Here is a 26,555-nt window from a genome sequence, read left to right as displayed (position 1 = left end):
GAGTTATTTCAGCCAATCCTAGTTGTGATTAGGTAACTATTATCCTATCTGAATTTTGACAACATACTATGTAAACATGCTAAGTTAATGAAAATAGCTCTCAGGGCATTGCCTTTAGGCTCCGCTGGCTCAGACATGCATTGTCGGCTCCTTTGTTCTAAGGCAATTAGCCTTCCTTTGTTTCGTGATCACCTACAACTATCTATATATAAATGCTTCAGGAATTATTATGGTTAATCTGTTATACCATTGATCAGAAAGTTAAGATGATCATGAACAAAATTGTTAGCTCCCTCTCTTGACAATGATCACTGACCAGAAAATACCCATCTTGCATGCACTAGCGCTGGGTATCAGTGGGAGGGGGCTCCTCACAACCTAAAGTGATTATTTTTTTGCCACTAACCTATTGCTAAGGTTCTTTTTCCCCACCTCTAAAGCAAGTCTTCACACTTCCACCACTCTTCTTCCTGTTTGTTGTCCGTGCGTTGTCTGGGTCTCTCTCTTCCTCTGACCCTTTCCACCATGCAGTCATGGAGGCAGTTTCTCCCATGTGTGGAGACTGCAACATTCCTTTTATTCTTCTGTTTGTAAGAGTAGTTGTAACAATAAAAATACTGCTGCTAACAATAGTTATAACAATAAAACAAATGAAAAACTAGGTCATTGTTACAGATTGCAACGGTCAGTAAAGATGCTTTCTTTCTTTTTCTACTTAAACTGCTTCCAGTGATTTTTAAAATATGAAGTGCTACTTACTGTGAAGGGGAGGGGAGGCTCTGAGACTAGAGCTATTCTCTTATGCTTTCTCTGTGCGGTTGTTGTTTGTACTTTAAACTGTGATAATTATACAGGAATTACCAATTATCCACAACAATCACCACTATTGTTTTTTAGCCAAATCAAATTTTATTCTTTGTACATAAAGCTGCCCTGATACACTTGGGAGGTGGGAATCTAACTTCCTTTTATAGAACACAATATCAGACTAACAAATATCCAAAACATGTGTGCAATGAATACACATTTTCCCCCCATCATGCACCCATTTGCTCATTTGGCTAAATGATTCACATTTATGAATGAATCACATTCATGTGATTCAAGCAGGGATAAAATTCTCCCCTCCTAACCACCTTTTCTCCTTTCATATAGCCAAGGCAGTTTGAAATGTTTTATTTTCTCTTGTGGTTAATTACAGTTTGTAGATGAATAAATTGTGATTAACACCAATTATGACTCATTTGAAGCAGCGAACCTGTGTCAGACAAACCACCATTAATGTTAGTTTGTCAGTCTGGATAAACAAAAATACTGAGGTGAAGCAAAAGGGAATACAAGTATTTCTGAACATCCCCCACCAGCAACATGGGAAGAGGAGATGGAAGTGAGGAATGTGAGAGCTTAAGAGTTACTGTGGCATCTTTCTGCTTATTTATGTCATATGAAACTACAGTTTAAGTTTAAGGTGACATGAAAAGGTAGCCCTTGAGATTCATAATCTATCTGGATTAGTGATGCAATATAAATCTAAAGGTTTCCTTTCTCCACTGGAAGGAGTCTTCCTGCATAGAGAAAACTCCATTTCTTGAAGAAAGGGAAGTGTTGGTTTTAACCCAATATGTAATCCTGTGAACTATCCTTAGTAACAGTCATCACTCCCCCAGGTGCTAACAGTAGTTATAACAATAAAACAAATGCTATAACAATAAAACAGTAATTATGACCATAAAAATCCAATTTCTGTTAAAAAAATAACGCCAAAGCAGTAGCATCAAAAACAAAACTCATTACATGTATAAAAAATAAGTCATACAGTATTACAGCAGTAACAGCAGTGTAACAATAGTTCAGCCTATAGGTTTATGCAAAATTGGTGAACACTTTGGAACTTTGTTATTACTTTAAAAATAAACGAGTTGTACCTCTTACACTTCTGATTCAATGTAATGCCTGGGATACTACAATATTAAGAGGGGAAGATACAGTTCAAGGAAGATGCCACTTAGCAGTAATGCACATGCACGCTGACTTGGAAGGCAGTTATGTGCACTATCCTTCACAGTCTTCAGAACCTGGTGCTTTGCTCACCAAACAATAGACAGTTGTAACTGGTGTGTCAACTAAAAAAAGAAAATAAAGTTGAGGAGGGAAGGAGAGAAGTTAGCTAGTATTACATGGGTCTGATTATTTGAAGCATTGCATACATCTTTAACCATTCAAAAATGATTGAAAATAGGATGTCTTGATCACTTGTGGCTGAGCACCCAGGAACAAGTTATTTTTTAAAAAAACAAATTTTCCTCCATTTTCTTTTCTTTTTCTTTTTTTCAAAGTTTTACATTTTAAACAATACAAGCCCTACTCCGGCATTATGCTAATAGGGCAATGAGGACACACACATCTCTGCTTCACCTCCATCTGGAAGGAAGGCAGAGCGGCAGATGTTTAATACAAAAGTCTGTAATAATGCCCTACAAGCATGTTCTGCTTAACATGCTTACAGCAGTTCCAGAACTAGGAGCTTAGATGAATTAGGCTCAATCAATGAAGTACTGTAAGCACATTCAGCTGAATGCACTTGCAGATTCAGTCGTAGACCCTTCATTACACATTGGAAGTCCCGAAAGTTCAAGGTGGGGTTGGTGGCAAGGTGGGGCTTACATGCTCAACCCTATCTCTGCCACTCTCTTAGCCCTACAAAGATTCAGGCATAATGACTATTCCATGGAAAGCTTTGATAGTGGAATAGGATAATATTCTCAATAACTCTGTGCCCAACACTAGATAATTTCTAAACATTGGCTCCTCATGCTTTAAATAAATGTAAGATACAAAACAATACTGCCATACTATAGCTTTTTCAGTACATAATGAAAAAGGTTGCTATTTACAGAGTTTTAAAATGACTAATAATGGAGAAGAAGAAGATGATAGTGATGTGAGGAAGAAAAAGGAGAAAAAGAAGTGCAGGTAGGTGAAAGGAAGGAAGGAAGATTTACCACTCAATAATGTTAAATACTACCAAAATTATCACAATAGAAACTCCCTTATTTTCCAATACAGTTCAAGAGTATGTTGTTTTGAAAGAATCATTACCACATGGGAGTTATTGCTATGTATGTGAACCTATCAAAAGCACTGAAGTCATGGATGGTGAAAAAAAACTGTACCATTATCAGATCCTACGGCAGACTCTTTTTCAATGACTGAAGTTCTATTTTGCTCCTTGGATTGTTCCTCTGAACTCTTTAGGTTATTTAGTGGCATTTGTCCTTCAGGGTCTTTTACAGGAACATCATACGAGTCTTTGGAAAACAAAAACAAATCCTTCATTTTACTTTTATATAGCACAGAGGTACAGGCATACCTCAGTTTGCGAAATGGATCCATTCTACACAATGTTACGTAATATGGAAATTTCATAAACCGAAATGCCAATTGTGCTACGAAAGGGGTGGCGCTATAGGTGCAATGTACCCTGGGAAAACCTTTTCATACTGTTGGGGGGGGGAAGGAAAACAATGTAAACTGAGGCATTATTTCTTATGGATTTCGGTTCGTAAACCAAAAAATACATAAATGGAGGTGTTCGCAAACTGAGGTATGCCTGTAATTTCATAGACCATAATTATATTAGATAACTATCAATTATCTAATTGTTCCATCATTATATTAGATAACTATCAATCAGGTTGTCCAACTTTGGTCATGGTAGTAGGGGTGTTTGTGGAGTCTGGAGAGAGAGAAAATGCTAGCTCCAGATCTGGTGTCATGTTTCTTCTGTCCTGGGAGTATGTTGCAAGAATACAAGTGATTGGGATCCAGCAGATCCAAAGCATTCCGCAGTCAACCTGAATGTGCCCCAAGGATGCCTCTTATCTTCACAGCTATTCACTTTGTTTATATAAAATGTAATTCTAGGCATTGTTTTCAACCACTTTGTTTGGTAACTTGGTCATTGGAGTTAAAGAGAAATGGCCTCTCCACAAGGCGTGCAGCTCTTGACGCGGGGCTATTTTGCCCGCTTGGCTGGAAGAGAGGAGACATCACGAGGTTGGCAAAGTAGGGTGAGATCAGAAGCCTTAAGAAGGCTCCCCAGTCCAGCTCCAGCCTCTTCACTTCTTTGGATTGTCCATCCACCCACCCTAATAGTAAGAATGAGATTAGCTGGTCGCTTCGGAGCCGGATGGGAATTTTTGGCTTGTACCTCATTGGACCTAGGTGCAAGTGGTTTTTTGCCCATTCCATTCTTACTTGTGAGGATGAGGACGGTGTTGGCATGTTAATGAGAGGTTGAATTTAAATAGGCCACAACGGCAGGTAGTGCATAAGGGATAGGTTCAGGTGAATTCTAAAGTGGGCAAGCAGGGGGTGCCAAGCACCCCTCCTCTCAGGTTGGAATTAGCAGAAGTTAGCTGAGGGGAGGGGAAGCAGGGTATTCCGGTTACATTATCCCGAGGGGTGTGCTATAAGGTAGGACAGCACGCTTCCGGAATAGGAATTCACTTAAGCAAGGGTCTGGACCAGAACGTCAAATGTGACTCTGGCCACAGACCAGAACTGCACCATGTGAAAGGGGAACTAAAGTTTAATAAAAAATAATAAAACTGTGGTCCAGTTACCCTATGTTACATGTCTCTTTATTCCAGGCTGGGCGGGCAAAGGGAAACTAACAACATCCCACAGCACAAAAAAGTCATATTTGGCTGTCAGTTTAAATGATACTAACAGCCCCAAGAGTGTTTAGAGAGAGCAGTACAGATCTTAAGTAAATACACATCAGATGGAACAGATACTTCATGAATGACTTCCTTGTTTGTATATTGCCTTCTGATACAATGAACATAACTCAAGGTTGCTGTTTACCTTCTTACACAAAACACTATGGAAAGATTTAGGCCATTTCCTGGTAAGGCAGACCACAAGCTGAAGGCAGGGAACATGGCTGACCAGAAGATAAACAGTGGAGTAATGCTGCCAGATCTTACAGGGTCAAAGTCCCAGGACTTTTTGAGCAGCAGGGATACATATACACATATCAGGTTTGCTACTCCCTTTGAGTTTAGCTGCAATTCACAGTAATTAGGAGTGAAATCAATTTGCTTTGGAACAGTATACTATTACAAGCTATTTCTGTCATAATGCAAAGTATTGGCTAGCAACTTTATTCTGAGTGGGCAAAAAAAAAATCCTTTCCTCAGTTGCTGATACAGTTATCTGCAACTTGGCATGGGGGAGTGCTGGCTCTTTGGGCCATCATGATCAGTACCTGCACTTCCAAATTTATCTTAATATCACTGGAGATTAATGCCTTGTTATCTCTAAATCAGAATATTTTCTGATTTATGAATGAGAGATACAGACTAGGAGAGCACATCTGGCTCTGACCTTATGCGTTGACTGCTGGATTTTGGCCAAATGCCCTTTCTTTCCATTTTTGACAGATTTGCCCTCTGCCGGCTCTTCTGGAAAAGGGAGATCTTCCAACTATCACAAACCTTTGTACCTTCTAAATCAGATTATGTTCTTAATGTCGTGTGTAGAGCTGCTCTTGAAGATAGTTTAGAAATACAGTGGTGCCTCACTTAACGAGCGCCCCCTTTAACGATGAATCCGCATAGCAGTGGAGTTTTTGTGATCGCAAAAGCAATCACATTGCGATGTTTTAAGTGGGGGAAATCGCTTTGCGATGATTGTGGGGAAGCGCTTCCCCATGATCATTCCAAAGGCCCCCTCCAAAGAGAGTAAACACAGCTGATGGGCGGGTGTTTGCAAAGATCACGGGGAAGCCAGCTTTGCAACCCCCCCTCTCTCTCCCCTCACAACTCCAGCCTGAGCAGGGAGACTCAGTCACCCTGCCCAGGCTGGACCTGCAAGGGGAGAGAGAGAGAGCGAGAGCGCCAAAGCACAGCTGATCAGCGGTTCCAAAATGGCCACCCGCTGTGTTGCCTCGATTTAGAGGCACCGAAAATGGCGGCAGGATGGAGGATTTTCACTTAAAGGTGAGTTCCCCCCCCCATAGGAACACATTAAACGTGTTTTAATGCATTCCTATGGGTTTTTTTTGCCCCGCACAGCAACGAATCTGTATAGCGACGATTTTTTCGGAACGGATTATCGTCGCTATGCGGGGCACCACTGTAGCTGGTCTCAAATGCAACTGTACCACCATTGACTGGCAATGACTTCATAGAACATCTAGTGTCAGTTTGTAGATAATTGTGAATATCCAGTTTGTTTGTAGGATAAATTCCATTGTTAGTTCTGGCTTGGCATCAGAATGTCATAGAGAATGACCATCACCTTGCAAATTTCCTGAAGTGGGAACCATTTGTGTAATTGTCTCTCTGTTTCATGTTCCCGTAACAGGAATCTAGCCTTTATTCTAAATCTTCAAGTCAGACACTTATTGTAAATACAAGCACCAGTCAACCTTTGTGTTACGGCAAATTGTGGTTTTACTATAAATGAGGATTATCCTTTGCCAATTTATTCCTATTCTGAAATGTACAAGAGTATTAACAGTTTCACTTACCATTCTTCCTCCACTGCTTTATTTTAATAAGCACTGTAATAGCAATGCCAGCAAGAACTAGTAGTATAACAATAATCGGTATCACAATTGCAAGCAGGTTTTGTTCAGTTTGTGAAGACCTAAAAGTGGATATAGCACAAAGGTGCAATTCATCAATCTGTAATCATACATAATATCTCATTTCTGAAGTAAAACAAAGTAATCAATTTGGGTCTAGCACTGAGGAAATATATATGTAACATCCAGTCACCCAGATATTATGATATTAGGCTCTTCTTCCCAAATTTTCTCTGGTCCTTCATGTTTTTGCCAATGAATAGGATTTTTTTTTCTTTAAATTTAATTTTAAAATGTTTATAAATGTGTGAGCACTTTATGAACCATGGTATCTCAATGGCACCTCTTTCATCTTTAAAATTCTTTGTCTGCTTCTAAGACAACAGTTTCCTTTATGACTATAATGTGGCAGAAGCTGATTAATTTCTGTCTTATATTTTACTTTACTCTGTAATATGTTATGTTATGTTATGTTATGTTATGTTATATTCCTGTACTTCAGCCTGAGTTTGGTTTGCTATCTGAAACAGCATTTCAATATACCAATAGTGTAATAACATAAATCATAACACTAAGGAGAGAAATGGAGTGCCATCTACTGGCTCACAATTATATCTTGTAAAACAAAAACTCTTCATGAGCATTTCTTTTCCAACTAACTCAACAACTATCACTTTCCAGTGAGGCTGTTTTGAGGAATGGGTATACGAGTTTCAAACTATGTAATAGTGTTTGTCACATCTGAACACCATTATTTATAAAATCTTCTGTTTGCTGTATCTTCTAAATTAAAACCACAGCTCATCTTTAAATGCAGGACTGGATTCAGATGAGAAAACTTTGAAGGAGGTACATAGAAATCAATGGAATGTAAATTGGTCATGAGTAGCTTAAGTCACACTGATTTCAATGGGTCTCTTCCATGTGTGACTAATTCTTTTTCTAACTCTTTGACTCTTAAAGTCCAGATATTCAAATTCAGGAGGAAATTAAGTGGAATGAAGACCAATTCACAAACGAACAAAATGCTATTGGATCCAGGTTCTGATCCTTTTCTGGCATCCAAGGAAACACTACCTAGATATGAAGTAACCAATGAAGTGAGGATTCTAACTTTGCCAACACATTTACTAAATACAAGTACTGTACATTTTAGACAGATGGATGAATGACACAAAGCTATACAATATCTGTAAGAGAGGAAACCTTCAGGTTTGTAGCCTTACCTTTCCTTAGAAACTTCATTTGCAGATTTCTCATCATGCTCTTGAGAAGGTGTGTACATTGCTCGTGGCTCATATGTGGCATTTATTTTGCTTACAATATTAGAGAAAACAGATTCTATTTAAAAAAAAACACAGAGAGACATAGGGTGCTGGAGATTGCCAGGAAACAAGATGCTTTTAAAATATTTCTCAATGAAGATTAATTTGTTTGGTTTGGGTATAATTTTAGATCTACACGCTATTATTTGAAATTGCCATGGGAATGAATGCCTGAAAAACTGTGACCAATGAAGTTGGTTGTTAGGCTAAAGCAGTGTTTCCAAGCCTGGGGGATAAGCCCCCAAGATGATCATGAGGTGTTTTCTTGGGGGGGGGGGTTGCGGGTCACTTTATATGTTTTGTAACCCTTGTTAAGTAATTTCTTCCTTGACTTTTCAGATTGTGATATTAAAGTTAGTGTGTAGGTGTGTGTGTGAAAAAAAAACCCTTTGGGGGAGAAAAAAGCTTCTACTTTCAGAGAAGAGATGACCTGAACTATTTTTTACAAAAAGGGGAGGGGGAAGAATGGCAGTAGATAGATGTAATTGCTGCCAGTTTAAACTAAGACACATCACTTCAGGAGAGCTTAAATGAGAGAAAGAAAAGGAAATAGAACCCCCTCCACAAAACCACCCAGTAGGGGGGCACAAAAGCAAATGGCCTGCCTCTTCGGCAGTGGTTGCAAGGAAAGCTTTCTGCTACTTCCTGAGGGAGAGCCTCTCTGTGTGAAGGTTTTGCCTCCTCCCTGGGTATCATAATGTACTTTCATCCATTGGCCCATCTTTGAAGTGATTTGCCTTCTGTTCTCCATATCTTTAACCGCCCCCAGCCTGGTCCATCCTCAATTTTGAATGGGTGACAAAGGAATCAGCAGCAAGAAAAGTTGGTGGACAATTATGGCCTTTTTATGCAGATGTGGCAAGGAGAGCCACAGGTTACTTGGCTTATTATAAAAGGGAGTTGTGACTCCTAATAGGAACTTGGGAGCCACTGGGCTAAAATGTTGGAGGCCACCGCATGGGACCTTTCCTTGTCTGCATTTTTGTTTCCAGGAACTAGTAATGCAGCTGCTGCTGCAGCCAACACTGATCAAGGCATGGTTGTTGCTGACAGTTACACCTTCAAGTATCATCAGTCTGTACCTGAAGCTGCAGAAATACCAGACAGCTATCTTCTTAGCATTAAGATGTTCATTTAGCCACCATCACAATGTTAACAAAACATGTCTGATCAGTACCACGGACAGCGCTTCCCTTGAAGCTGGCCATCATAACTTATTATGCTACAAAAAATTGATTCTACAACTAGAATTTTGCATGAAAAAGGCTAACATATAGATAAGTGTCCTGTAAACAAAAGTGAAAGCTGCATGTTTTGGCAAGGAATCCTCTTTTGAATTTGATAGTCCCTGCAGGCAAGTGATTTCAGCAGGGGCTAAAATGGTGGAGGGGGGAAGCCCAAAGCTGTAGATTTCATTGTACCACAATACTCTTTTCATTGCGGTTTCATCAAAGAATATTTTTTTAAAAAAATAATAATTAATATATGGGCCAGATAAATTACTCTTCTGTCATAGAAGGAGCACAATCTTGCCTTGCCAGGTCTGGAATAAAGGAAAGAAAAACAAATGGCTGCTGCTTACATTCTTTTGAATTGGAGACAAGGTTTTCCAAGGTATGTGATGTATTTAGTTGACTGTGAGGGCAGAAGCTGAATGCTGGGGCCTCAAATTAGAGAAGTGAAGGGAAAATCAGTCAAAAAGAAGGGGGCAGAAATATAAAATGGTTAATGGGGGTGTTATTTGGCCAAGTGAAGAGAAAAACTGAACCTAAACTGCATTCTAAATTATTTATTTATTTATTTATTTATTTATTTATTTATTTATTTATTTAGTTAGTTAGTTAGTTAGTTAGTTAGTTAGTTAGTTAGTTAGTTAGTTAGTTAGTTGATTTATATCCCGCCCATCTGGTATATTTATACCACTCTGAGCGGCTTTCAAAACTGGGAAGAAGAATGCCCTATCCATGACCAGTTTCTCTGCTAGGCAGATGGAAGCAGCTACTGCAAGCTAGAAATACTGGAGAGCATGGAGTGGCTGCAAGATGTTTGAGCACAGAGCTTTGTGTATGTGTGGTGCAAATTGGCCTGCACTCCTTGCCCTGCTTTTCTGCCTTCTGGCATGGTGAAGGATACTGTCCAGTCACCTGTTCAGAAGTATAATTCAATGGGGAGATTGGTCAAGTTTTGTATATGGAAAGGGGGAGGGGTATCTTGTCCTTTGCATTAGGTAAGGTATTCAGCCATCTGAACACCAATTCAATGACTAAGGAACCTCATGATGGCCAGAATACAGTTTTCCTTCATGTATAATGAAGTTGTGCCTGTATAAAATTCCACATGTTATGCCCAGGCAATAAGCATTGCACAATTAAATTGCACAATCAGTCATGTTGTTTCCATCACAACCATTGCACAACACACCTGTGAAAGTGCTTTGTGAATAGTATTATGCAATGGCACAATTAGAGCTACCTATTGCATAACATCATGTGATAAAAGAATAGTTGATGGGATTACAGCTGGCAGATGATGAGTCTTGAAGGAAACCTCACTAGGAACTTTGTTTCAAGATCCATAGTGAGAAAGAGATCAGACACACATGTTTTGGCTCCCAAATGAGGTACTGAGCTGAGTAATCAGTCATGCAGCCCTTGCTCAAAGCTTGGAAGATTGCTCCTGTTATTCATTATTATGGACTTTTCAGGTGAGGAGAACTGTACAATTGGTTGTTGTGGGTTTTTCGGGGTCTTGCTTGTGATAGGTAATGGTTTACATCCCTACTAACTCTGGGCATCTTATTGTTAATCCCAAATAGAGTAGATACAGTGATGACCCATTGAGAGATATATGTTGGTGATGACCCATTGAGAGATATATGTTGTCTTATCATTCAGCCTTTGGTAGAATGGGTCTGCTTACTATGTACCCACTGATGTTACTGAAACACATTAAAATATAAATGTAACATTGTTATGGTCTCATTGTCTCCCCCCAAAGTAATTTGTTACAGTAGCTACAATTACATTACTTGTAGCTACTGTCTCTGAGCTCTGTCTTTGCTCAACTGGGCAATTTACAGCATATGGATGGCTGAGGCATCATTTGTGGATTCAGCATCCTCCATGAAACAATGAAGTTGGGGAGTAAAGAATGAATAGTAAAAGGAAGAAAGAGTTCCTTCTTGTTTTGTCATGATTCGATGCTTGTCGTTCCCTCATTTCCTTTCTATGCTCACCATGAATGACTTGAAGTTGTATTATCCTTGCAGTATCATTAAGTGATCTCGGTCCACATCGATACATTCCGGAGTCTTGTGTCCTCAGTCCATTTATACTGACATTGAGCATTCCTGAGCTGTCTTCCATAGTAACATTAATTCTTCCACTTCTGCCTTTATCTACTTTGGGAATACAGCCATATCTACTAATTTTGCACAAGGAATCCCTCATGCTCAGTGTAGTTGTTTCCAATGGACATTGTATCATCACTGATCCTCTCAGTTTACCCCAAATAATTTCTGGTGATTTTGGTGGATTTGGACCTGTTTGGAGAGAAAAACAACAACACCCCACCACATTCTATTAATGTTTTCATCAATCAATTGAGTGATCAATATATTTAACAATATGAAATAATTATAAAATGAAACATTACTACCTACTAATAATTTCATTTATTACTTCATATCTACATAAACATTTCCAACTCACATTTCCAACTGTCTAGTAACACACAAATTTTGTTTATGAATGTTTCATTTTACTTGAGTATATTACTTGAGACAGGGAGCAGTCAATGATATAAAATAATGCATTTTTAATATGGGAAGATTGCTTCTTATCTAACATCTCTAAATATTTTTTTGAAAGAGCTGTCTTCCTCTGCATTTCTTGCAATTTTTCCTTTGAACAAGCATAATTAATTTAAATGTAAAACTGTACTGATAGTCAATGGTTTCAGATATGTCAAATAGGAGATATGTTGAAAAGTTGAACTTACTTAAGGTTTATCAAGACAGGGAAGGGAAAAGCAGTACTGAGAATGGAATTCCAACCTTGCTATTTATCCAAATAATCCCAGATTTTTGCCTTAAATTTATTTTTATTCATTTTTTAATCAACAGAACAAAATTTTGCTCAGATATTTTGCACTTTTCAAAGCAGAAAATCTGCACCTATCTCTAAATGCATTGTGAGGTCTGCTTTATTCTAGAAGTGAAGCTAACTATCCATTCCATAATATATTGCACTTGTTGTTTCCTTTTCATAGTAGTGACTACTGCCCTCATAATATTATAATGATCATTGTTATCTAGAAATTCTAACTGCTCAGTTAACTTATTAACAGACACCTTTTGTACTTTAATCTTATTCTCAAGTCCAGCACTGCAAATCTCAGACTCCCTAAATATAACCATCAATTACCACAGAAAACGTTCCATCTAAGAGTCCATTTTACTACCAATATGCAATTAGGCTATCAGGAATCATCAAAAGAGTTACACTTCTGTCATGCCTTTCAAAATGAGTGAAGGAATGAGTCATTACTATTTTCTACAACAATTTTCTTTAACATGGTGCCCTCTTGAACCTGAAAGTTCTAATCTACAGGACGGCTGAATGTAGTCTCTTATTTGGAAGGGGATAAAGTAACCTCATAAATGATATAAAAAGTAATCTAATGGCTTCACAATTAGTTTTGCATTTAATAAAGAGATATCCAATGTGTTATTTCATGAAACATTCTTTCAGGGAAGCTTTGTCTGTCTTTTGATGAAAGCTGTCTAGATTCTTTCAGTGTGCTTACCTTCCCAAACAGTCAGATTCACTCCAGCATATAAATTGCCATCTGTCTTGCCAATGCCACATCTGTAATTACTGGAGTCTTGTTTCTCCACCTGTGTCATTGTCACTTTCAAAATCCCTTTCTGAGGGTCATCTTTCATTGACACTTTTCCTTCATAGCCTTGAAGGATGAAATGGTTAGTGGAAATGATAGTCTGGCAAGGTTTATAGGGAAACTTTGACTCCTTGCACCAATATTTTCTGTCATGTCTGTTGACTGTTGTGGCTAAATAGTAGCAAGTGATTGTCACTGATCCTCCAACAGGACTTATCAACAACCTTGGTCCATACAATGTGCCTGAAACTATTAAGGGAAAGAGAGAAGAAATCAGTACATTGTCCAAGTTATTAGACTAATTATAAAATGTTATTTTTCTCTTGCTGGAATAAAGCAAAATAAACAAATTATCTTGGTCCAAATGCAGCCTCAAAATTAATTGACCAAGGGTTTGGGTTCATTTTTAAAGTTATTTTGTTTCTACAGAAACCTGGTGTCCTTCGGAATTTAAGACTACAGTGCCCAAAATGGCTGGACATTAACCTTGCTGGCTGGTGCTTGTGGGAACTGAAGTCCAAAACTTCTGAAGAACTTCAGCTTATATAGAGATTATCATGTTATGAGAGTGCTGGGACCCAGAGACAAACTTCCATCAATTCAGCAACCCAATACAATCTGAATCCAAGCCTCATCCAAGACTTGAATCCACATTATAATAGGCATTATCTACTATTGTAATTAGTATGTGACTTCAAGTCATAACTGACTTACAGCAAGTCTAACGGGCATTTGGGAGGTAAGTGCTTGAGCAGATCCAATTCCCAGAACTGGGAGTGCTTTTACCAGTTCCACACTCCCAGTAAGTTTCCATGGCTGAGCAGGGATGTGAAGCAAGGCCTCTTAAGTCCTAGTCCATTGCTTTATCCACTCTACTATACTGGGTATCCCCTTGACCTACTATAGCCTCTCTGTACTTTTAGCAATGCAATTTACTGCAGTCTGTGGAAAGCTGGGAGGTGTTTTAATGTTTATTGATGGAGAACAATAACCCCACTTGTCACAAACTTATTAAAGAGACATAAGACGTAAGGATAAAGAAGACATATTTGGCTACTCACCATGCCTCAGAATGAAGTACAAAAGAAAGGTAGTTACCATCATGCTTGAACTCAGAAACACTTTTTTTTTAATGTCCAAAGTGGCCTTTTATGAGGGGACAGACTCCAAACAGCCAGGTCAAACCTGAAAGGATGTGAAAGACTTTCAATCATTTCATTTGCAGTCAAAAGAAGTCAAAGAGAAAAAGCAATATCCAGAAGCAGAACAGCCATTGGTCAGATATGATGGAAGTCCAATGTTTGGAAGGCAGACCATAGCCCATGGACTAAATGCAAGCGCATGAGACCCACTGAAACGAATGAGACTTTCAGGAAGCTTGAAATCAGTGGGATTTATATAGATGGTGAGTCATAGGTGCCTTGGTCCGCCTCAGTTTGCCTCTTGGTTTCTTCTCTTTCTTCTTCCTTTTCTTTTCTCCTGACACTTTTCACTTTCACTTTCTTATTTTCTTATTTCTATTATTTATTTTTTACTTATTTTTATTTATTCCCTCCTGCTCTCCCCCACATACCCTGTTGATGTGAAGCAGGAGCCTGCGTTTCTGGCCGGGAGCTCGCAGCGGGGAACGGAGTTGGAGCTGGAGTAGGGAGAGGGCTCCTCCGGTTTCCCGCTGGGCTCGGAGGCTTGGGAAAGCGGCGGACGACGGTCTGGTGTGGAGGCGATTGTCGGAGGGGAAAAGATCTATGGGCTGGTGACGGACGCCCTGCCCCCTCCTTGGAGACGAGCCTCGCCGCGCTGGTCGCTGGACGCGTCGGGGAGATCTTGCCACGGGGCTCTGGCGCTGTGGATGGACGCTGTTACCAGCGAGCGCGGAGCGTAGGACGCCGGGTTCGCCTGCGGAGTGGTGGTGAGCGGCTGCCTGAAGGAGCTTGGGGGACCCTTGTTTGCTTGGGAGGTGCCTTGTCCCGGTGGAGTTGGCGGAGGAACGGGGCATCTCTTGCAGACTGGGGACCTTGGGGACGCGCCTGGACGGACTGCTGGACCTGGGGGTAGCCGAGAGGGTCCAGGATCCTGCAAGCATCAGCGGGAGCTGGGAGGTCACCGGAGCGTGGGAACGCCGGCGCCATGTTGGAGATTCCCCCCCCAGCTCCTTCTTCCCTCGCCTGCTTCTCTGCCTCAGCCTGCTTGCTGCCATCTGATCTCCCCCCAATTGGATTCTTAAGGGGGGAAATGGCAGGGTCCAAGCTTTTTCCAGCTTGCTTACTAGCGCTTGTGACCCTGCCCTGTGTCCATACTGAGACCTCTGAGCCCGTTATTGTGATCTGGGACTCCGGCCGTGTTAACGAAACGCCATTGACTCCAGTACTATCTAAAGGGTCAAAATCAACTGTCAGAGGAAAACAACTTTTGGCTATATGTGGGGGATAACCTCTGGGGGAATTCTGTAGTCATATTGTGTATTTTTTTTTTTAATGTCGTTTAATTGATATTGTTAATATATTTTTTGTTTTGTTTGTTTTTTGTTAGATTACTTTTGTATATTTTATAATTGTATATGTAATTTATTTTGGGTTAATTGATTGTTTGCACTTACCTGTCTTTTTTTTTTTTTTTTTTTTTTTTTGATATGGTTTGGAAGGCCTGCCTTCCCAGCGAGGGGCCCCAGAATATTTCTGTGATTACGGGTAGGGGGAGATATGGTGTTGGCTCCGTCCCTGCTCGCGTTAGAAGAACTAGGGACAGATGTTTAAAGGCTGTTCCTTGTTCTGAGACGGAGACCAGCCTCCAGTATCGAGGTAGCCAGACCAGCCTGCCTTCCACTCTACGCCTGGTGTTGTTGAACGCCAGGTCTGTATCCAATAAGGCCCAGGTAATTCAAGACCTTATTCTGGAGGAGGATACAGACCTGGCTTGCATAACCGAAACTTGGATCGGCGGAGAGGGGGGTCCCCCCCTAGCTCTCATCTGTCCGCCCGGTTATGCTGTCCATCACCAGGGCAGACTGGAGGGTCAGGGGGGGAGTAGCCATTGTCCATAAGTCCAGCTTGGAGGTCACTAGGCGCTCCTCGGTGATAAAGCCGGGTCTTGAGGCCCTCCACGTGTCTATTGGGGCCAGGGACGGTATTGGGATCTTGCTGGGCTACCGTGCTCCCCGCGACCCAGCCACCTCCCTACCGGAGCTGGTGGACTTAGTCTCCGCGACACTGTTGGGTTCCCCGAACCTATTGGTGCTGGGGGATTTCAACGTGCGCGCGGGGGCGGAGACATCTGGTCCAGCTCTAGAGTTCTTGGAGACCATGGCCTTCTTGAACATGTCCCAACATGTCAACGGCCCCACTCACGTGGGGGGTCATACACTCGACCTGGTTTTTTCTACCAATGGGAGCGAGAGTGGTCCGATGGTGACTGACCTTGAGTCGGTACCCTTGTCATGGTCGGATCACCACCTAATAAAGTGTACCATTAAAATGGCTCTCCCCCCCTGCAGGGAGCAGGGATCTATTGTTATGGTCCGCCCTCGAAGGCTACTGGATCCTGTTGGATTCCAGGATGCCATGAGAGGTGTTACGGCTGACCTGGCTGGCGCTCCTGTCGAGGCTCTGGTGGATGGCTGGTTTGCTGCCGCGACTAGGGCTGCTGACATGATCGCACCTAAACGCCCTCTCCGGCGCAGAGACCGCCCGGCACCCTGGTTTAACCGGGACCTCCGGGCGAGGAAGCGGGTCAGGAGACGGCTAGAGCGCAGATGGAGAGGGGCCCCGACGGATTTTAATAGGATAGCTGTCAGGGTCGCTACTAACCTTTATCTTGCTAAGGTAAAGGCTGCTAGTAGATCATACCTCGCTAACCGGATAAGCGAGGCGTCCAACCAGCAGGCGGAGTTATTCCGTATAGTACGCGACCTCTCCGGAGTTGGTCCGGGTGATGGGCCTCCCCCTAGTTTTTCGCCGGACCAATTTGCAGCATTTTTTAAATCAAAAGGGAGGCCATCCGCCGGGACCTCTCTCCTTTTTTGAGTACAGTGAGTCGAGCTGAGATGTCCAGCGCTCCGTCTTGCCCGGTGATTTTGGACATCTTTCAGCCTGTTACGCCTGATACTGTCTCCAGGGCGCTTGATCGCTGTCGTGCCACCACCTCCTCTTTGGACCCTTGCTCGGCCTGGCTAATCAAAGCAGCCAGGCCGTTAACAACGGAGTGGGCCACGGCTATTATAAATGGGTCTCTCCTTGAGGGCAGATTTCCATCTGCCCTGAAGGACACACTCATTAGGCCCATTAGGAAGAAACCTAGTTTGGCGGCGGACGAAATTGGCAACTACAGGCCCGTCGCCAATGTTTCCTTCCTTAGCAAGGTAGTCGAGAGGGTGGTGGCCGACCAGCTTCAGGCGCTCTTGGAAGAAACAGATGCCCTGGATCCATTCCAGTCGGGCTTCAGGCCGCGCCACGGCACAGAAACGGCTTTGGTCGCCCTGTGTGATGACCTTCTGAGGGAGGCCGACAGGGGTAAAGTGTCCCTGTTGGTCCTCCTCGACATCTCAGCGGCCTTTGATACCATTGACCACGGTATCCTCCTGGGGAGGCTCTCCGAGTTGGGAATAGGTGGCCTGGCATTGTCCTGGCTCCGTTCCTTCTTGGAGGACCGTCCCCAGAGAGTGCAGATTGGAGAGAGTTTCTCGGCCCCGTGGAGCCTCAATTGTGGGGTTCCACAGGGGTCGATTATCTCCCCAATGCTATTCAACATCTATATGAGGCCGCTGGGTGGGGTCATCAGGGGGTGTGGTGCTTCGTGTCACCAGTATGCGGATGACACGCAGCTCTACATCTCCTTTTTGCCAACCGCAGGAGAAGCCGTCCTGTGCCTCCAGCGCTGCCTGGGGACTATACTGGAATGGATGCAGGAGAACGGGCTCAGGCTGAACCCGGACAAGACGGAAGTGCTGAGGGTGGGCCCCCCCACAGTCGGGGATTTGGATAACTCCCTCTCTTTTGGGGGGGTGACTCTCCCTGCTAGGGATGGGGTACGCAGCTTGGGGATCCATCTGGACCCGGTGCTCTCCATGGAGTCACAGGTGGCATCGGTGGTCCGCACCGCCTTTTTTCACCTTAGGCGGATAGCCCAGCTGCGGCCCTACCTGGAAGTGGGGGCGCTCACCACCTTAGTACATGCGCTCGTAATCTCAAGATTAGACCACTGTAATGCGCTCTACGTGGGGCTTCCTTTGAGGCTGCTGCGGAAATTACAGGTGGTGCAGAATGCGGCGGCCAGACTACTTAGTGGAGTGAAAAAATTCCAACATATTTCGCCCACTCTGGCCGCATTGCATTGGCTGCCCATCAGGTTCCGCATCGACTTCAAAGTGCTAATGCTTACGTATAAAGCCCTAAACGGTTTAGGGCCTCGATACCTGGCGGAGCGCCTTCTCCCACCAAGTTCTACCCGGGTCACACGGGCGAGCCAGGAGGTGAGGCTGAGGAGCCTAACGCCGAGGGAGGCCCGGAAAGAGAAAACAAGAAATAGGGCCTTCTCGGCGGTGGCTCCTCGCCTGTGGAATAACTTACCTCCTGACATTCGCGGAGCTCCCTCGCTGGGCACTTTTAAGAATCTATTAAAGACCTGGATGTTTCGGCAGGCCTTCTCATAAGACTATTTTTGATTTTCTTATTTCTTTATTGTCTTTTTTCTCTTACCTATTTTTGTAATTTGTTGTTTTATTCTTATTGTATTTTAACTTTGCTGTAAGCCGCCTAGAGTAGTCTTCGCGACTAGATAGGCGGGATATAAATAAAATAAATAATAAATAATAATAATAATAGGTCTAATTCATTTCATTGCTACAGTATACTGGCTGGGACCAGCATGGGGAGCTTATCACAGAAAGAAGTTGCTTTTGTAAAGTACTTCCTTTCTCAGGCCCCTTAACTTCATTTATAGGAACAAGCTCTCTTGGGTTTGTTTGTTTTTTCCTCACTGGAAATTCTGGATATCTCTATCAGCAGTTAGAACCCTATATAAAGTTAATGTTCATGAATGGGATTGCAAGCTCTGAGGCAGTCAAGGTAATAACTACTTCCCCATCGGAGTTAAGCAATTTCCTTTTTGTAAGTCTGCTGCAGAGCTGCTGAACCAGAAATCAACTTTCAATTTTCACCCTCAACATGCCAAAAATAATCCTCTGAAGGATTTCAGAATAAAGTAAGAAAAAGATGAATATATTTCTAAAAATAAATCTTTTTCGGTGAATTTAGAGTCAAACAATTTGACAGAACTAGTGGTATATGATGCAAAAAAATGTGACAGTTAAATTGAGTGGTAAAGTGCCAACATGGTTAAAATGTTCAGCTAAGACTGGGAAACCCAGGTCAAATCCCCACTTCACCATGAAGCTGACTGGCCGGTCAGTGTATTTCAACTTTGCAAGAACTAGAGAGGAGAGACAGATATAACTTCCTTAGCTTTTTGGGAAAAAAGGTGAAACATAAGTGTTAACAAACAACATAAATTTTCTTGACATGTCTGTGTGTTTGCTATTCACTTTCAAGCCATAAACACGTTCCTGATTTCTCAAACTCAAAGTTCTTTTGGGATCGTTCTTGTAGGTTTTTTGGGCTGTTTGGCTGCAAAACCTACAACAACCATCAGATCCCCACCGTGAAAGCCTCTGAGAATACATTCTTCTGGGCTGACTTCTCTAAAATACTATTTTTTTTTCAGCCGGAATGGTGTTATAGGGAATGGATAGTGTGGCACTCATGCTCTTTTCTTGAGGCATAAGTGATTATTCAAAGCAAGAATAATTAAAAAAAGAAAGTATCACTTCTTGAATAAAAACAGTCAGCCACTACTACACCCCTAAGTGGACTCACTCACTCTGGAGCTTGCATTTCACCTCTCTAGCATCTATATCAGTCTCCCCGTGTTCCCCAAGTGCGGGAGGGAAAGTCTTATATTGGCCCAAAAAAGTAAATCGGGAGTTTGTGAATGCTTCAGTGAACATCAGATGACTTCAGAAAAGCCCTGAGGGGCTCTCCCTGCCACTACAATCACTACAGTTCCTCCCCAAGAGAAATGTCTCATTTTGAGGAAGGGTGCTGGAGGTTATTCTCACATGCAGGAAGTGGTGAGCAAGATGTCCTGGGCCATCAACATATAATTTCCTGCCAAGAACTATAAGGCATGAGTTCAAACCAAAGACACTGTAGGCAGAAAAGGCATGCCATTGATCAGTTTCCACTAATAGATGTGCCCTCTTCTACCTCTTCCTCAAGATAATGCTTTTTCACCATCTTTGAGAGGAGAAATTGTGGGAGACAAGTAATTGTGTGAAGCTCTGCATATGATTGCTACTGCTTCCCTGGGAACTTTGTGTTCAGCTCCAGTAACTTGATGGGGGCATCCAGCCAGGGCACAATTCTAAATAGGGTGGACAGAGAACTTGGAATAAGCAAATTATTGTTATTTTATTAATGAGGATGTTCTTTTAATCCCCAGCCCTTCAACAGGAGTCAAACACAGTTAGAAGAGTGACTTAATTTAGTTAGGCCACAATTAATTTAACATTTGCCCATAACTTTTAAGAGTTTAAAAGTTTTAGTGAATTAGATACAGAAATAGTCTCAGCATCCAAGAGATGGAGAAGGGCAACATGGCAACAGCAGCATCCCCACATAGCAACTGAATTGTGAGATTTGCAGTCCAACAACAAGTCAGTTGTGATTTATGATGAGCCCTCCAGAATTTTCAAGGTATATAACATACTCAAAGATGGTTTACCAGTCCATTTTTTCTAAAAGTGCTGTGGGACTGCGCAGCTTGCCCAAGGCAACATAGGCTGGCTCTTCTCCAGAGAGGCACAGGGAGGCACAGATTCCCAACCTACAGCTCTACATACATATCTAACTCACTGAGCTATCTGTTATTGTTGTTGTTTAGTCATTAAGTCATGTCTGACTCTTTGTGACCCCATCTGTATGTGGAACCAATGTTTATACAAAGCATCAGGAAGATTCCAGGCTGGGTTAGCCAATACAAACTACAAAAAGAACCAATTTAAGGAGAAAGATGAGATTAAATAAATAAATAAATAAATAAATAAATAAATAAATAAATAAATAAATAAATAAATAAATAAATAAATAAATAAATAAATAAATAGCCACAGAGACAACAGTATCAAGGACAGTAACACAAGCCATTTTTTCCTGAGTTTTCCTTTGCAACTAGAACTTTAACAATGTTTAATGTAATCTTTAATTTGATTAATTAAAAACGTTATCCACTCATGCTAATCTAAATTAAGTAGGTGCTTTGGTCCTATATAAAAGGGACGTGGTGCTGCTGCAGGTTAAACCGCAGAAGCCTCTGTGCTACAAGGTCAAAAGACCAACAGTCGTAAGATCGAATCCACGTGACAGAGTGAGCTCCCATCATTTGTCTCAGCTCCTGCCTACCTAGCAGTTCAAAAGCATGTAAAAATGCAAGTAGATAAATAGGTACCACCATGGTGGGAAAGTAATGGCATTCCATGTCTAGTCACACTAGCCACGTGACCACGGAAACTGTCTACAGACAAATGCTGACTCTACGGCTTGGAGATGGGGATGAACATCACACCCTAGAGTCGGACACGACTGGACTAAATGTCAAGGGGAACCTTTACCTTTACCTTGGTCCTATACATAAAATCTTAACCAATTAGACCGTTTGTACAAAACAAGTAGGCCTTTCATACTAACACTGTGCTAACAAGCTCTTCAGCAATCATAGGTCCTACTTCATGGGTGACGAGGGTTTATAGTAGAGTTCTGAGAGATTTTCTGATTTCTTGGACTACAAATCCCATCACTCTCTTTTCTGGGATTTTCACAGACAGAAACCTTACAGACACCTAAATGTGACGTATCAGGTTGGCATTGCTTTTTAGCCAACAAGGGGCAGTATGAGGAGCTACTTTGGTGTGTTTGAGAGCATTTGATTTCTTATTGTAGTTTGTTTTGCTGATCTGGTGGGTGTACTCTGTTTTGGGGCATGACAATAGCCTTCACATAACTCCCTAGTGGGTATTCCCACTTGTGCAAGGACACGTCCCTTTCCCAACTAGGTCCTCATTTGTACTTCCCATCTGCCCACCGGTTCCTCCTACACCACCTTCAGAGCTTTGGCTTCATCTTGCCACAACTAAATCCTGCTATTTCCTGCTTAATCTGAGTATGCAGCTATATCTTCAGGACACATCTACTCTTATTGCCTCACCTTGGCATTGACCGGACATGCTATTATGATAACATGTTCATAAATTGATGTGAAAATTATGGCCATCCATGGTCATTTAATTCAAGAATCCAGTGGAGTCCGGTTCTAGCCTCATAATATATTTGGTATAGTGGGCTACCGTTTGCCTTTCCAAATGCTATGATGACATAACAATATGATGAGAAGGAAATATGATGTTATCCTTAATTGTCACAGTTCCCATAGCCCTCTCTCAGTATAAAGAAAGTGAGGCATATGGTACATGGCACACATAGGTGCAAGGAGGCTGTGGTGTTCAAGAGTGTGATTTTGGCTACAGATTCCCTTAATATGCCTGCCTGGGAATGGCAGAAATTACAACAATATACAGCAACTCATAAGACCAAAGAAGAATGGAGGGGGAGGAAGAGAGACCAGTGTGGAAGGGGAATGCAACAAGAAATAAATGTATAGCAGGAAGCAGTGTGATATAACCATTAGTGCTTCTTTCCATCAAAGGTTCTTTCTGAAGGGAAAACTTTAAAAATAAAGTAAGTATCTCGAACGCTTTGAAAAGGTTCCTTATGCCTACTTCCCTCTTCAAAGCTTCAGGAAAACTATCCTTGTAAAAAAAATCTTTATCTTGAAATGCACCAGGAATAAAAAGGATTCCTTTTTTAAAAAAATGGAGGAATACATTTTATGCAGCTGTTAGTTTGCTTTGACATCTGAACTACAATGTACAAGGTTTCATGTCCCTACAATGTTTTTTCTTCTCTCGCGCGCGCGCTCTCTCTCTCTGTGTGTGTGTGTGTGTGTGTGTGTGTGTGTGTGTGTTCGCTCTCTCGCTCGCTCTCTCGCTCGCTCTCTCTGTGTGTGTGTGTGTGTGTGTGTGTGTGTGTGTGTGTGTGTGTGTGTGTGTGAGACTGAAAGACAAGGGCACAACCCATTCCTTCATACTGTAGCCCACAACTGAAAACCTGTCCCCTCAAAAGGTGCTATCTCTGCATAGGCTAAAATTTGTGAGCTTTCCTTGTTTTTTTCCTGGTTTCACTAAAAGAAACTTAGATCCAGAACAGCAGCCATGAGTCTCAACATCACTTGTAATTCAAGTTGCATTTCAGTTAAGAGCAGCCCAATCCCGTACATGATTTTTTTTTCCTTAAAGTCACACCGCGATCAATAAGACTGCCAACTAAAAGTCCACTGGCTTATAGCCTGTCAATACAATTCTAATCCTATAAATGTTTATTTTGACATAAAATTTGGTGAGATAAACATAAATATGCACAGAAATGCAGGTTCAGTACAGAAAATACGAACTACTCCTTTCAATTTAAAAATTCCAAAGGCCAATCTTCAGTCTTTATAATTTCCATCAATGTTTACACAGACCAGTAACTTTTGATGAAGGCGTGAATCCAGCTGGTGGTCCCAACTACAGTTAAACCCACTGAATAATGGCTTTTACTGTAATTTTACTATACTATTCTACTGTAGAATAGGATTTACAGAAGGGTGGATGAAACATTCAGCACCTGATTCACTGGTCCAATAAATCAATTACAATTCATTCAACAGGATATAGACCCTTTACTTTTATGTCTTGACAATAAAGCCTCACTGTACATCACTGTATAATGCTGACACAATATAAGTGCAGTCACATGAACCTCTGCTTCGTCAATATTAAATAGCAGAGAATTAAACAGATTGAATCAGATGTAAACAGTGTCTTACCAAAACTGGTTTGACAAGCTGCCCTCTCATGTGTCTAATGGGCTCCTTCATTTTGCCTTTACATCATATACAACAAAATGACTTTTGCAGACCTTATATTGACAATCCATTCAAAATAAACATAATGATATAAATTATAATACAATCATAGTAAACTTATGCATTCATATGCTGTATGTACAGCATTAACATTATCACTTTATCAGCTTCAGTCTCCTCCATGGTTCATTATTTAATTTTTATATGAGGCTTACAGAACTTAAACTGACTTACCTTAAACCTGAAAATACAAAACAAAATTATTTTCCAGATTCCAGCTTTGAAAGTGTCATCCCCTACTCAGAAAACCAAGCAATATTTAATACTTCAAATAAATATATTTAGTATATCTTTTCAGCTCAGGCTTTTAAAAACGGGTCTTCGCACAATACTCACTGATTAAACTGCACTGTGAATACAGCAAGCTGTTCTTCAGAAAACAGGAAGACCCAACCAAAAGCAGGTTTAATTATTGCTCTCACCACAGTGACATAAGGAAGTTCTTTCAAGAGGAGAGAAAGAACCTATGGTCACATAATCAGAAAAGAAATTCCCCTTCTGTCAGCTTGAGCTTCTTTTATTTTAAAAGTAAGGGGATGAAACTGATTCAGGGCCCATAAACTAATATGAGGATGGAGGTACTTTAGTGAGTTGGAAATAGACCTGAACCTACATTCCTCATTTGCCTTGAATCTGAATTGATTAAGACACAGTCTCTCTGCCTTTTCCTCCCTCCCATCCCCGTCTCCCGTACACAGGATAACAAGAGAAATAGTTTGCCTTTGCTTCTACCAGTGTCTGCCTTGGTTTGTTGCAGGTTCCCCATGAGCTCTTTCCTGGGTTTGGCAGTACCTCTCTTTTCTTTCCCACTTACCCCAATGTGAAAGACATGGTGCTGGGCATGGGTCAAGGTGCCTTTCAGCTTCTTCTTTGGGCACCTGGTTTGGGGTCCTCTGGGATCTCAATGTCCAAGTGGTATGATTCTTCCTCAGGGCTCCCAAAAGTCCTCTTCCTCCCACTTCTCTTCTTCCTCCCCTACCACTTTGGGGATGAAGTCCCTCATTTGTGCAGACTGGTCAATCTTTCCCTCATCCTCAAATTTCCCTTTCTCCTCCCATTCTGCCTCCAAACCCTCTTCAACAGCCCTCAAGTCCCAAGGGTCCTTTCTGCCCTTAGAAGTCACTCTTCCATTCCTGGGATTTCCTCTGTTTCCAGGCTTTTCCTTTGACACACACACACACACACCTTCCTGAGATCCTACCCAGGATCTTCCTTGTCACAGAGTTCATCTTTCATTCAGGTACTCTTGAGAGATTATAGGCCAGCAAAGTCTACATAGTGGATCATTGTGTGGAGCTCAGTTGGTTCTGGAATGAAGGTGAGACAGCCTGCTGGGGCACCTAGGCAACTATCTCCATCCTCACAGAGTCCCCTCATGGAAATCATGTCATTAGACAAGATGAGAAAGCTACCTCAGGTAACAGATGCTGAGAAGCAGTCATGGAAGCCTCTTGGCTGTTCCTCTTAAACTCTCCATACTTGTTGGGCTGTGTCACAAAGCATGCTCTCCAAGGTAGCTAGCAGCCCCAAGTTGTGGTGGAGGACATGACCCTATTGTCAGCATTAGAGTGTATTTCAAATGCCAGTCCAGCTAGCAATGAAAAGGGAGACACCATCTTGTGCACTGCCTTAGGCAGGAAAATGTCCCATTCCAACCTTGCCTCGTGCCTGGTATTTCTTCTTCATTTTCTTCCACTTTGGAAAACCTGTGTGGTGGGTTCAAAGGTTAGTAGCTAAATGTTATTCATGTGTAGTATTTGATAAAGCAAAGCCTAATTATCTCTTTGGAGTTGTTAATGATTTATTAAAACAGCAGTGCCAAGGATACAATTGCAACCATTGCACTCCAAAACGTTGCACCTTTTCCAGCCACTGCCATTGTATTACTCTGTCATCTGGTTGATTCCACCCTAGTACTACCAAGAGTTACAAAAGTAATGATTCCCATAGTGCATATACCCAGGTTTATCAGATGCATCAGAAAGGTGATGGGTCTCTCGCATGATTAATACTCCATTGTAGGCCACCACCATCTTTCAGGAGGTATATAGTATCATGGCCTACACATTACTATAAGCTAAATGGCTTGGGTCAAAGCTATCTAAAAGACCGCATCTCCCTCTATGAGCCTGCCCAGGCATTAAGATAATCAGTGGAGTCCCTTTTCTCAGTCTCACCACCCTCGCAGGTACACTTGGTGGAGACACAGGAGAGGACCTTTTCTGTTGCTGCTCCCAGACTTTGGAACTCCCTCCCATGGGAATCCAGCCTGTCCTCATCTTTGCTTGACTTTCCGTAAGTAGGCAGAGATTCAGGCAAGCTTTTCCTTAGTACAGTAACTGGCTGAGAGGGTTCCTTTTTTTAATGGATTGTTGCGCACTGTCGCTTTTAAATGTGTTTGTGGTATTGATTTTATTTACCATTTTTATTATAATACTTATTAAATTCTTTTTAAATATTTGTACACTTACTGTTTTTAATTTTCAAGTACTGTTGTATAGGCATCCTTCAGTTTCGAGAGACTATGGTAACATGCTCTGAATCGAGGAGTGTCCTCTCCAGAGCATGAAGCCCGGGTAAGGTAATATGGAGGATAGGCTGTTACCCAAACAGCAGATCCCCCCTCTCCACATTGCTGAAATGGTCCAATGGAAAGGCAAGAGCCA

General features: G+C 41.8%; 1 protein-coding gene across 2 annotated transcripts; it reads right to left on the bottom strand.

Annotated features, from left to right (window-relative positions):
- Nucleotides 1-1,366: 1,366 nt before the first annotated feature.
- LOC110070246 (polymeric immunoglobulin receptor) lies at nucleotides 1,367-26,150 on the bottom strand. Of its 2 annotated transcripts, none has more exons than XM_072997251.2 (8): nucleotides 24,226-26,150; nucleotides 13,881-14,004; nucleotides 12,727-13,068; nucleotides 11,156-11,461; nucleotides 7,822-7,936; nucleotides 6,539-6,657; nucleotides 3,174-3,308; nucleotides 1,367-2,123 (listed from the first exon to the last, which is right to left on the bottom strand). In XM_072997251.2, the coding sequence occupies exons 2-8, from the start codon at nucleotides 13,921-13,923 to the stop codon at nucleotides 2,053-2,055; spliced, it is 1,131 nt and encodes a 376-aa protein (XP_072853352.2). In that variant the 5' UTR covers nucleotides 13,924-14,004; nucleotides 24,226-26,150; the 3' UTR covers nucleotides 1,367-2,052. The 2 variants fall into 2 exon arrangements, with proteins under 2 accessions (XP_072853352.2, XP_078247973.1); XM_078391847.1 differs by lacking the exon at nucleotides 24,226-26,150 and adding an exon at nucleotides 24,064-24,213.
- Between the last annotated feature and the right edge of the window lie 405 nt (nucleotides 26,151-26,555).

Source organism: Pogona vitticeps, chromosome 4, assembly GCF_051106095.1.
Source record: "Pogona vitticeps strain Pit_001003342236 chromosome 4, PviZW2.1, whole genome shotgun sequence".
Lineage (NCBI taxonomy): Eukaryota > Metazoa > Chordata > Lepidosauria > Squamata > Agamidae > Pogona > Pogona vitticeps.
This window is presented reverse-complemented; position numbering and strand designations above follow the sequence as displayed.

Bases quoted from the DNA above. Each gene is read 5' to 3' on its own strand.
- LOC110070246 (XM_072997251.2), bottom strand. From the start codon at position 13,923: ATGATGGTAACTACCTTTCTTTTGTACTTCATTCTGAGGCATG. The intron at 7,937-11,155 runs GTGAGCATAGAA...TTTTTTAAATAG, and splicing joins ACAACTTCAAGTCATTCATG to AATCTGTTTTCTCTAATATT. The intron at 3,309-6,538 runs GTAAGTGAAACT...TGTTTTCCAAAG, and splicing joins AAAGCAGTGGAGGAAGAATG to ACTCGTATGATGTTCCTGTA.